General features: G+C 35.4%; 1 protein-coding gene across 1 annotated transcript in view; it reads left to right on the plus strand.

Annotated features, from left to right (window-relative positions):
- Nucleotides 1–292: 292 nt before the first annotated feature.
- The window catches only part of LOC125233520, a 60,816-nt gene continuing 47,669 nt past the window's right edge, over nt 293–13,439 (plus strand). Inside the window, exon 1 of the mRNA XM_048139565.1 lies at nt 293–364. Coding sequence (XP_047995522.1) covers nt 331–364 — 34 coding nt within the window. The 5' untranslated portion in view covers nt 293–330. The remainder of the gene's footprint in view (nt 365–13,439) is intronic.

Consider the following 13,439-nt stretch of genomic DNA (forward strand, 5'->3'; position numbering starts at 1 on the left):
TTTCGGCAACAAATCACTATTTTTTGGGCCTGGCAATGTAAGACAAGGTAGGCAATTTTGCAACCGGAACCGTCGAACTATCCGCACCGTGTCACCGCCTCGATCATCGCCTTCTGCATCTGACCCATCCAGCAGCCTAGCGAGAGCCTCTCAAGATGTAGTCTACCATCTCTCATCTCTTAAAAAATTACATATCTTTAATGACCAACATGTTTGTCCAATTTTTCCACAGATAATGCGTTCGCATAGCGCGCCCCTAATTACGGCGCCCCCCGCAGTCTAGTCCCGGAGGCTGCGCGGACCGCACGCGGCGCGAGTGATGTGCGAGACATGACGGTCCTACTGGTGTTCGGTCTGTTCGTTGGTGAGTTCTGTGTGGTGGTAAGGTTAAGGACTGTGCGAAGGTTTGGTAATTTTTTTTAGGTGAATTTGCAGATGTAAAATAGTAGATGGGAATTAGAGAAAAAGTTTTCGGGTAAGCGAATATCTTTTTAATATCTGGTGTGAAAAAAAACGCAATTTACGGAAATTTTGAAATAAAGTTAGTGGTTAATCGTTAAAATTACAACCTAAAATTAAAATAAAATTAGGTAGGAATAATTACAAAGAATATTTTTGTAATACTTATGTGGCGACGATTTAGGTGAATGTTTAAAATAAGAAGTGTCTGTTATCTAAAAAAAAAAAGACAATTTATATCGATTGTTTTTTTAAAGAATAATCGTGATCCAGGATCGACAGTTAATAATTTATTAAATCACTGTTTTGAAATAATTAAGTATTAAAAATATTTACTACAATAATTTAATCAACACATAAAAAATGATTACGATAAATAATACAGCATATATGTTACGTGGAAATTAACAAGAAGCATTGATCTTCTGCTCCGTTCTGCAGGACTACATAATACCAATATTTTCCAACGACCTCTCACCTCATATCACTGCCCCAGGCAAGCCAGTTTCATGCACGTTCTTTAAGTAACTAACATGAACTACCTATCTATAACACGCAATATAGTGAAATGAAATGAATGGAAGTGGAGATTCATAAGCAGACATTTCTGCTTCTTAAAAAAAATTTAATATAGTTGCGGTTTTATTTCCAATATTGATAAGCGGTGGTGATTATGGCGCCCAACTGGGGACATATAATTATGGCGCCCAACTGGGGACTTATCTGAGTCCCCAGTTGGGCGCCAGTTGGGAGCTATCTCGAGCCCTCTCACTTGTGTGAGGAGGCCTGTGCCCAGCTGTGGGACGGAATATAGAATTCATCAATGATTCAATATTGATAACTACTCAAACATCCGTGTGAGTATAGATCAAGGGCTGTTAAACTTGCTTGATGAAGCGCCATGTTTGATCCCATTGACGCTAAGTACGCTTGAATACTTAAAATTGAAAACGGGACTTTATAGATTGAGCCTGCTACGAGAGCACCGGTAAACGCCGTCCTTGAAACGTCGGAGGTTAGTTTCAAAAAGCATAGTTAATGTTGTACGCGATTGAGTCCCATGTTTGTATTTACAATCTGTAATCCTTTCAAGGTGGGCATAGAATGTAGTTCATAATAGCTTACCATAGTTTGAATTCTCGGAAACGGTCGGTATGATACTTTAGTCAACCTCAGTAGGTACTTTTTGTACTAAAACTTTTTTTTCTTAATTTGAACTTTAGGTTCGGTCAAATCGATTTGTAAAATATTGAGATTTTAATATTAAGTAAAGGTAAATTTTCCTGAAACTTCCTTTATGAAGTCCACTCTACCCTTTCAGCAAAATTTGCCTTTATCTTATTTTGAGTTAAGCGACTTATCAACACTTTGCCATTGTAAATCCCATGCGAAAAAAACTTTCCTTTCCATACAAATTGAAGTGAAGCGGGCATCCCGGCCCAGTCTGAAGCAATAAAATTTAGTTGACTAAGGGCCAGTTGCACCAAACCACCTGTAAATGTAGGCTCTGTTCGTAAAATTTTACCGATTACGTGGGGGACTTAACGATTTGTTAATGAATTGCGTTGCACCAACCCAAAAATTACTGCACGTAACCGCTAACTGTGATGTCAGGTCGTGAATGAAATCCTACCAACATTTTTATGGTAGAATTGATTTTTCATATAGCAACCCAATCATATAAATGTCAAAATCTTTATTTAAAAAAAAACTTTGGCGCAAACTAAACTTTCCTTGCAGCTCTTATCGAAATATTTAACAATTTACACCACTTATGTACAATTGTGTTCGTGGTTATCTTATTTGTATATTCATGACGCATGAAAAGGATGCATCTCTACGACTTTCAAGTGGCTATTTCCAACCTAAAAGCCTTTGTAACAAGGAATGAAGGAACCAATTACCAGGCAAGTTTTCTCATGAGTATTATAATAATTATAGGTAGCTTATTACAGACCTCTTACCCAAATGCATAGCCTTTATTCCGTGAACTGGCTATGAAACAAATTAGCATACTTTTGGTGCAGTACTAGGTAAGTTCAATGTCATACACAGCACACAGCCTATGGCAATATTTCCAATAAGATTAATGACAAAACTGTTTGTAGTAGCAGACATTTAAGTTTATTTATGTACTTTTACTTAAATTTTGTTGTGTTTGAAAAGGATTATTAAGTACTAAATATAATAATAAGTTACATATTGCTTTCTTTTCAGAGTTGATTTACACCATTTGATATGGACTACAAGATGAAAGTTCTACAAGTGAATCTGTTCTAGAAATCAACAAATTATACTATGAAATTAACTGGAAGTCTGGAAGAAACTTGTAGAAAATAATGTTTTACAAATTATTATCATCAGAATTTCAATTTTGTTAATAAAATATATTTTTGTTACTTTATGTGCCATTTCACACTAATATCCTGTTTAGGTAGGGAGAGTAAAGGCCAAATAACTATACTGTCTCACACTAATAGACCCCAACCCATTGAAAATTGTGGTTGTAAAGTTGGAAATTGAATGCTTATTCTAAAGACCACATTTTCACTGCAATATGTTTGAGGCTGGCATCTATTGGGATCAATCCATTTATTCACATGTTAGAGAACAGCACTGATAGTTTAAATGTGGCCGGCAGACACATTTTTTCCAGAGTAAGTATGTAAGTTTTCTATGTTATCAAGTGTTTACATAATTATATTATTGTCTGAGTAACCCACAACACAAACATTATTAAGCTATCATGGAACTCAGTCAATCTGTAAAAATAAGGTTCTACCTATAATATTTCTTTCTTTTTAACTTATCTAGTGCCACAGTTTATGATAATTAGTACTTTATTCATGAACAATACAGGATTTTATCTACCTTCCTGTATAGTCATTGTTTCCCACTATACTCTTATTATAACTATCTGCTTATTCAAGTTATAATTTCCTTTTTTTGAGGTGTGGTGTAGATAAATTACCCATGAAATTACTGTTTTAATTTCACATAGGTATATTTCTTCTTTCCAGAATAGTAAGTAAAGTTTCCAAATTAGCATGACACAACTAGAAATTATTTTGCCCATATATACTGCTACTGAAAAGTCTGATAACGCTCTGACATGCCACAAAATTCACAAGCCCACCCTCAACACTATGCTGAAAAATAAGTACAGAACTATATGTGCCTACTTATGAAATCTTAGACTGGTTTATTTTAGAAATGTTCAGCTGCATCATTTATATCAAAGCAACACAAATTATGAAATACAATTTGAGGACTTTTAGTAGTAGGTAATAATACTTTAAAATTGTTAGAACATTTTGGTGTTAAGAATGTATCCCTGACCGACATGAAAAATTTAGGTCCAAGTAAAGTAAATTTCAAGCAGATACTTACTATTTAGGATAAAATCTTTATTGCTTTGGCGTCATCCATATATTACGTCACAGTGTAAGGGGGAGGGGGGGGTCATACTAAATGTGACAAGCCCTGTTAAAGGGATACAAAAAAGCGTGACATAGGGGGGGGGAGGGGTCCAAAAACCTGAAATTTGGTGTGACGTAATATGTGGATGATCCCTTTCATGTTGGTTAGCTTTATGTATTTAATTAGCTGAAATACATGCTTGATTGTCAACTTTACCTTTGCACTAGTCAAACTCAAGATCGCGTCTCTCTGCCCGGAATGTTTATGAATAATATGAATTCACATTCATCCCACTGTTTTACTAAAAGCCAACACTATGCTGGTAGAAACAAATAAATTCTCATTCCTATGCCACTGGCATAAGTCAACTTCGCTGTGTCACCGACATAGGAGGAGGATTATTTTGGTCTCAAAACTGTGACGCCAGCACTGAACATGTTAAATGTAAATAATTTAAGTTGACTACTGCAAAGTTTTTGCATTATAGGTTTATGAAAAAGTTATAAAAGGAGAAATAAAACACAGGTAAGTAGGTATGAACAGAAGTATTATAATAACATTTTCTTTACATTTTTTCACTGATATCTTATTATGCTGTTGCCTAAAAGTTGTGTAGATTGTCCCAACACATTTACTTCACACTAAAATACTTCATTTCGTATGTCTCATGGACGTGTATAGTTTAAAACGAAAGTTGATTCCTGTCGCGAGGTACGATTTTGAAGGTCGGATTTTATACAATGTTTGTCGTTATTGTCGCCCTGATTTCGGATGTCATAGTGGATCCACAACTTTTTCCAGGATATTTATCATTTTATTCGTGATTCCAAATATACCAAGACCCTTTTAAAGACTGTATTGTCGACAAATAGTTTTCATTATTTGCTGTCGAGTTTTGATCTCATAGGACGCACTTGTGAATTTCTTACAGCATCGATCTGATTGTATATTCAATTGAAGCTCATTCTGCACTCCATCTAAATATAAACACACACATTTATTAACAAAATAAATTAAATTAAAGGTGTTTACAAACACAAATCGTCGCGCAATTAAAATAACCTTAAAAACCACTCTGGTGTGTCACTGTCACTTTTTTATGTTTAGTTACTTCCACATTTTTACTGTTTGAAACGTTTTATAAGTATTTTACATTGCTAATAGCTCAAGTTATTTTAAAATAAGCATAAAATCGTGAAATACGGGACAAATTCAAAACATTGGCCGCCATTTTGGTTCCTAGATTTACCTAATACGAGCCGTTAACCGGTGCTCTGGCACCGGTTAAATGAATCGTAACCCTTTTACTGACGGATGGCATGGTGCAACGCAAATAAGCAGTTAACGTTCGTCGGAGCCATCTTTAACGATGAAGGGGGCGTCAAAGTGTGCTGGTGCAACCGGCCCTAAGTCCGTTTTTTCATGATCCGATCCGATATCGGATATCGGAAGGATTTCAATGGAAAAAAATCAAGATGGTGCCTGTAATGTATGGGATATCGGTCCGACATCCGATATCGGATCGGATAATGTGTGTGACGCACTAACGTGGAGCAACTTACTTTTTTGAAAGATGGCGATTGATATTTACTTCCCGTAAGATCGTACTCGAAAAAATCATGAAGAATAAAATAGTACATTACGATACAAGTGCGTAAAAAAGGAAGTTCGAAACGAGTGGCGATAAATTAAAACACGACCGAAGGGAGTGTTTTAAATCGACACGACACGAGGCCATCTGTACTGAAAAACGTCGTACGATACACGTGCGAAAAGGAAATTCGTAACTCGTGTCGATTTAAAACACTCCCTTCGGTCGTGTTTTAATTTATCGCCACTCGTTTCGAACTTTCTTTTTTACGCACTTGTATCGTAATGTACTATTGTATACGTTTTTACTAATTATAATCTAAAAAGTTTGACTGGATTTCACTTCCTTAGATTACTTAAACGAGTGTCCTAAAACCGAATTATTGAACAAGAATTCCAAAACAGTAAAGTTATCATGTATGCAGCAATTATACATTCTGAACATAAACTTAACTAAGTAATTCAGTTAGTTAATATGAAATGTGACCTACATGTAACATAATATACGATACATACAATGGTTTGGTTAGCCGGCTAGTCAGTAACAAGCATGGATAATGGAGCCGCGCAAGTTTCAAATTTGATCAACGCCGTCGACTTGCTTCCGGGACTGTTAATCTTTGATGGCTCTTTCCAAGTTTGGCTGGCCAACTTTGGCTGGCCAACTTTAGTTAGCTCTAACTGTCCTTTCATGTAATCACGTGATATACACCGTGTAAGACACGGGCAAGAAATTAAAAAAAAAAAATCGTTACTTAAGCGGGCGATAAATTAAGAAGTGATTTTTAAGCCACTCTTCATTTTCACCAAGTAATTAATGTTTGGATTTTGCTCGTCAGTAATGGTTGCGATGACAGTTGATGACAAGTAGTAGTAGAGTAAAGGAAACGTCTTTATTTCATCGACTAGATTAGATTAGATTTCTTTATTTCATGATAAAAATTACACTATAAATTTGCTACATGTCAAAATTATGTTTATCTTCTCATCATCTCATGATCGTAAAAAAATACATAATAAATTCAAATAAAAATAATTATGTCTCCCAATAAGGATCGTCATTTACAAAGAAAGAAAATACACATGCCAAGCTAAATAAAATTAATAAAATTAAGTTACAATATCATGAAATTATCACAAAGCAAGAAAATATTATATAACAGAGAAAAATATCATAATGTCATCAGTCATTAAAAATTCAAATCCATGTACTCATTTACAGAGTACATGGGGTTATCTAACAAAAGATTTCTCAATTTGCGCTTAAATGCTTCGTCACATGCTCATTTCTCAGATCGGCAGGTAAGTGCTCGTACTAAGTTTGATATTTAAAATAACATTTGTACCAACGAGTCTCTTAGAACAAAGTAGTACCTAGCGATGAACTTCGTTATGATAAAATATTGAACTTTTGAATATTCATAACACCTAGTTAGTTTGTACTTCAATGTAGTGAAGGTTTAACAAAATGCTCAAACACATCAAAATTATGAAATGAAATCTGACATTTAAACTTCATACTAACATAATATAATACTCATACTCATACTCATACTCATTTATTCATAATATTCTTAAAATATTACATGTCAACAACAGGGAATAAATTATTTTGTATCATCAATTCAAAACATATTTGTAACATCTATAAAATTAAGAGTCAATATTACAATAACATATATTATGTAGGTTACATTTAAATAAAATTACAATTCGAATAGAATATTTTGAGAATGAAATTGATATGATAGAATATATGATTGATATGAATACATATATATCCTTACACGTAATATCTCACTGAAAACAAGGCACCAATTACTATAATTGAACATGAAGGATTCCTCGCACATGCTTTTAATTTCATTTGAATAGCAAGCTAAAGCCAGTTGTCCACTAGTACAGATTGCATTCCTAAAATGCCTTTGACGGTATCAAACACGACACAAAGCTATTAGATCAGTGCGTGTCGCTGTCGTATAATGGAATCGGGCTGAGCTGTGTGAAGCAAATCTGAAGGCTCTGTGAAGCCACACTTGGTAATACCTAGCCTATCCTTACTACTACCACAGTATAATAAAGAGAACTATCGTGCAGTATGGCCACACCCACTCCCCGTTGAAAGTGCCGCACACCCCCTCTCGGTTACCTCACAGTCACCGCCGGTCAAAAACGCGAACAGTCGACTTGTCATATTTCACTCATACAAGAATGGTACGCATTCACCTACACGAGATAAGACTGTGTGCTAGGAACGCGCCTCTTTTATATATTTGATCGCCAGTGTCCGAGGTGTGCTACTACTGACCTAATAAATAGCACGGCTGCCTTTGCGTCAATATGACTGAAAAATATACAGGGTGGAGCCTGTAACAAAAGCAAAAAAATAAAATGTAGACTATACTTATACTCATTAAACTGACCCACATTTGTTCAGAGACTTTTAAAAATTATGAAGTCTTTATTTTTTTAATTCTTCATACAAAATTTTAGCTTCCATATACGTCATTATTGTTGTCATTGACGTTTTCTGTCACGCTTACGTAACAGAATTTGCAATAGGTCATTACCACTTACGAAAAACTTTTAAGGGTCATAAAAATCAAAATACTTAGGTATGCAAGATATTTTTATATAAGAGTCGTTGAACAATTGTTGGTCAGTATATGGAGTTTAGCCTGCAGTTTAACTTTTTGCTTTGGTTACAGGGCCCACCCGGTTTGTAAGCTGATGACTGTATACGTATTTCTACACCGTGTTCTTTTAAATCGAAAAAAAAAATAGTTTTCATACATAATAAACTTATGTATATAATTTTAGAACTAAACGAGACTTAATCGCGTAAACACTAACATTTATATTTGGCCCGACGTTTAGAACATCACATTATGTTCGTGGCCTCGGGTTAGAACATAATGTGATGTTCGAAACGTCGGGCCAAATATAATGTAAGTATTTACGCGATTAAGTCACGTTTAATGTTAAAATTATGAGTGCAAATAATGTTAGTTTAAATTTTATTATCAATTACTTAGTAAAAAAAACTAAAATTTTCCAGTAGGCCTAAGCTTTGTGCTATAGACCTCAAATACTTACCAAAAGTGATATATTTAGAAAAGATTTCGTTTGCGACAAAGAATCTAACAACAGCAGTTAATCTACGTAATGCTAGTGATCCGCGATCTCGCGATATGCCCATACATCATGCTGAGTGGTCCCGAGGGTCTTCTAGTGTATGTGTCTGTAGTGCTGGTTGTACGTGTATGTGTAGAATTGTAGATGTCTGGGTATAATTGGTGTTTAAGTTATAGTTCAATTCTGGACGGAATTTTTGTTGTAAGTAGTTAAAAATAACCAGAATGTAGTGCAGAATGTTTTTCCTTCGTATTTTCACTGAAACTCACGAACGTATCTTGCTATTTCAGTCAGTTTCAGTCCAAGAAGTACTAACGCTGACTGAACTAGTACGACAAATACGAACGCGTCCTACAAAATACGATGAAAGACTGCATCAGTATCGACTTTATAATGAGAATAGGAGAAAAATGTACGTTTTTGTGTGTCACTATTTATTTTCAAATCATACTAAGTAAATAGTATGTTCTTACAACACAATTTAACGATCCGGCTACTTACGGCTGGCGACTTCGTATATTTATCTTCATAAAAAACGAATCTACACCAACAACCTACATTTTCTATCCCATATGGACTGACTTCCAATGATGACTCCCTGTATACAATATAACGCGTAGATTTCTCAAATATAATCTTTAACAACATAATTATTAACATTACGAGTGAAGGCTCGCGTTCTTCCGAATAGCACGATGTATCGTAATAACGTTGTTCCAATTAAGTAGCATACTTATTAGATTCCCGCTACATTAACCTTTACGTTACAACTCGAATAGTGGCCATAAAAAATCATCGCTCCATATAACTTCCTCGTGTAGGAGTACTTAGTATACTTACTAGCTTCGCTAGCTCGGCGACCCGAAGTGGATCTTGTCTTCCCACTCTATAGTTTGTATCTTTAGATATTTAACTAAATGTAAACATAATCTACCCTCAAGAGACGCCTTATGCCAGATAATGGTAAACGAAAATATTACAATGTCCAAATAAGAAGGTTACAGACAGGACGATCAGTGACAGATACGCTTGGGTTTTGTATTTGGTTGGTTAATCGATAACTGTTGTATCTAATCTACCCGAAAATGGCCCAATTATTTGGTTACATTCTTTTAAATATCTCAGAGTAATCCGCCATTCGCTCCTTTCCTGTGCGATCGGATGTCATTCAGTTACTTGTAGGTCACACAGGTCTTTCTGGACCTCGTCGATCCACCGGGCATCATCGTGTACCTATAGGGACGGGAATAATGTTTCGATTGAAAAGTTAGGTTTTATCTCAGAACTAAATGCCATATACAAAGAAAAAATACTAAGGCATTAAAATGTCCAGAGCTGAATCATAACCATCGTCCTCCTTCTTTTTTTTTCTTTCACAAGGATTGTTGACCCTTGTCACTGTGACCAGGAAGGCAAGCATGGTCGCGTGATAAACGATATAACGTCAGGCCGTTAGCACTATTTGTAAGTGCGAAAGGGACGCACCGATGCGATGCGAAGTTTATCCAACTAGTGTGCTACGCCCGCTGCTGATGGCCGAGCGATTTAGGTATCCGTTTGGTTAAATAAGGACATTGGTTCAAATCCAGCTCTGGACCATGGTCATTTATTTTTTGTGCCTATGTGATAGGTATTTATTCCAATTTATAGATTTTTGTTTTTGTACTTAAAAAATATAAATTAAAATATTTTCTATAAAAATAATTGAATTCGTTCTTAGAGAAACCTACGTCTTTGAATGAGAAGGTAAAGTCACTAAAATACTTATCATTATAGAACCTAAATATTCAACATAGTGCTTAAATATTATATTTGGCCTTTCTCATTCTGCTATTTTAAGATTAGGTATCCTATTAACTAAAGTGCTCTTACACTTAAAGGATAATCTTGTGCTCATCAGTTTCTATCATTTATTCAAACAACTTAAATACTAAAATGCCATAACAGACATACCAGTAAATGATATTCCAATACTTTCTGTTATGGGCATTATTAAATCTGAACGATATTTTAATTATTATTTTGATAATCTGTCCAAAGTGAGGTTACTAACCTTGCCAAAAAAGATTTTTCCAATTCTGGCAGAAACATTGTTTGTTATGATTAGTTGTGTCCGCATTTCAGAGTTTATAAATTGCTCACATCGTTGTCTCAGCAATTTCTAAAATAATGGCCCACAGTATAAATACATTTACATTTTTATAACATCTTTTGGCAAGCGACTTGCGTGAACCACTAACAGCTACATACATTACGTCTCTGTTCATTACCAGCGTGCAGCGGAGATAACCACATCGTTACCCGAATAAAACTAAAAAAAACTTGGCATCCGTTGAGGCGGCGCCAAGTCGAATAATTTGATCAAGTAGGGTCTATCTATCTTGGAACTTTATGTTTTAGAAGTTTAAGTGGTCATATATCAAGCTGGGGATGGGTGGAAACTAGATTTAGGCCAGTATTTAGAAGTGAAGGTACTGTGAAAACCACAGAACTTTATTTAATCATAAAGGAATAAGTAAGGGAAGTTGTAATTCCATACATCAGTAAATGCGGGTTATTTATAGTGAAATCTAGCGACAATCACGCGTCAATCACGCGTCAAATTATTATGATTAACACTATTGTAATATTAACTAAAAATTGGTGAGCATTAGACTCTTCGTTCGTCGCGACATCTATTGACAAGTAGCAGTACTGATAATTTACGCTATTTGACGCGTGATTGACGCATGATTGTCGCTAGATGTCACTACACATAACCCGAATTTACTGATGTATGGAGTTACTGTAATGGCATATTAGCCACTTTCTATGTTTAGCAGTAACACAATGGTTTACTGCGACATAACGCATATTGCTTAGTCAGCGACAACCCAAACATGTATATATAGGCACACCTTTATACAATAAATGGAATTGATTGGGATTCATTACTTTACGCTTTACCTACTACTTGTATCTATCATTTAACTACACCTCATCCCGTGGCGCTGCCCATCCACATCAGTAACATCATATCTTGTTATACATTACAACTCTTCCCTTACTTATTCCTCTATGATTTAAATGGAATTTTATTTGACTTTCCACCTACCAAAGCCGTGAGTAGGAACCGACGGACGGACTAAGGGTTACCTAGATGTTTTGACTGAGTTCGGGCATGCGAAGTAGATGCGTCTGCGAAATCTGTGGCGCAAACACTAGGTAAATGTCATTTATAGAGGACTAGCTTTTGCCCGCGGCTTCGCTCGCGTTAGAAAGAGACAAAAAGTAGCCTATGTCACTCTTCATCTCTTCAATTATCTCCACTTAAAAAATCACGTCAATTCGTCACTCCGTTTTGCCGCGAAAGACGGACAAACAAACAGACACACACACTTTCGCATTTATAATATTAGTATGGATTGCGTTTTGAATACATAAGTTGCATTAGAAATTCCTATAAAATGTGTTATGCAAACTGATGCACAACAATGAGCTATAGAATTAAGTAGTGAAATACTAAAAGCTCTTTATTTCTTCATTAAGTAATTTAACTAAATACAGTAGAAGCAGATTTAAGACAAGTAGTAATTAAGACGATACGATACAGGTCAAATCTCCATACGAACGCTCTCGAATACTTCCTCCCTGGTTTTAGACGACAGAGCAATGTTTTTTTCAACACAGATTATAATTATTTTTATCTGTGTCGGACCGTTTTGATTTTTTTGCTATTTTTATTTTAAAGGACGCTAGAGCCAATCAAAAATTTCTAAAAACGACCTTTTTCAATATGGCTCAAGAAAAGGTGTGATACTCAAGATCGGTAACAATTAGCCTAAAAATCTAAACAGTCCGACACAGATTATTTCATTGTTATTCAGATTCTCATATTTAGTTCCGTTTAAATAAGTTTTGAAGGAGGAAACAGTCGAGAGCGGAACCTCGATTTTAAAGATTTTTTCGCAATATGTTTTAACTGAGTTGTTCTTAATGGACATTTTTTTTCGATAAATCTACTTAATAACACTAGTATATTTAACTGAAATTCCCAAATTGAAAAGAGGACACCTTTCTATTTTAGCATTTTCGCTCCCGTAGCGTCTTAAAGTGTTTGTGTATTTTCTGATTACAGTTATTTTAACTAAGTATTTTTATAAACCATCAAAAATAAAGTTAGTCTCAACCCCGAACACGTTCCAGCTGAGTAATTATCCAGCCAGCTGAAATCGTTATTGTGTCAAAAAATAACGTTTCATTTTTCTATCTCTGCGCGAATTTAATCTAAATTTTGCTTGGCTGTGTACTTTATCTACGGTCGCTGTAGATTGCAGGTTTGCTCTCTTGGTTTTTATCCCAGACGCAAACACGACGTGTTATAAGTTTGACGTGTCTGTCGGTCTGTCCGTGTGTGTGTCTGTCTGTGGCATCGTAGCTTTCGAACGGATGAATAGTGTTGGATTTCGTTTTTTTTTTTGAAAGCTGAATTAGTTGGGAGTGTTCTTTGTCATGTTTGTCACTATTACGGTTTTTTTTTTAATAAAAATTTTATGTGGTTATTGACAGAGCGAGAACGCAGCGAACGAACGAAACGCCCAGCAATTCAATTTGGTGTAAATTGATTTCCTATTTCTATTTTTTTATTATTATTATAAACTGGCCAGTGATTGACCTTAGTCGCACCTGATGGAAAGTGACGACAAGGCCGAGGTTGTAGCTCACTGGTTCAGTAATAGCCTATTCACTCTTGACTTGAATTCACCCAGATTGTATTCGGCCGGGAATATGTTCCATTGGATGGGGAGCATGTTCCATTCCTTAGCAGTTCGCATTAGGAAAGAAGAGGCAAACCT

The sequence above is a fragment of the Leguminivora glycinivorella genome, chromosome 14 (genome assembly GCF_023078275.1).
Source record: "Leguminivora glycinivorella isolate SPB_JAAS2020 chromosome 14, LegGlyc_1.1, whole genome shotgun sequence".
Taxonomy (NCBI): Eukaryota; Metazoa; Arthropoda; class Insecta; order Lepidoptera; family Tortricidae; genus Leguminivora; species Leguminivora glycinivorella.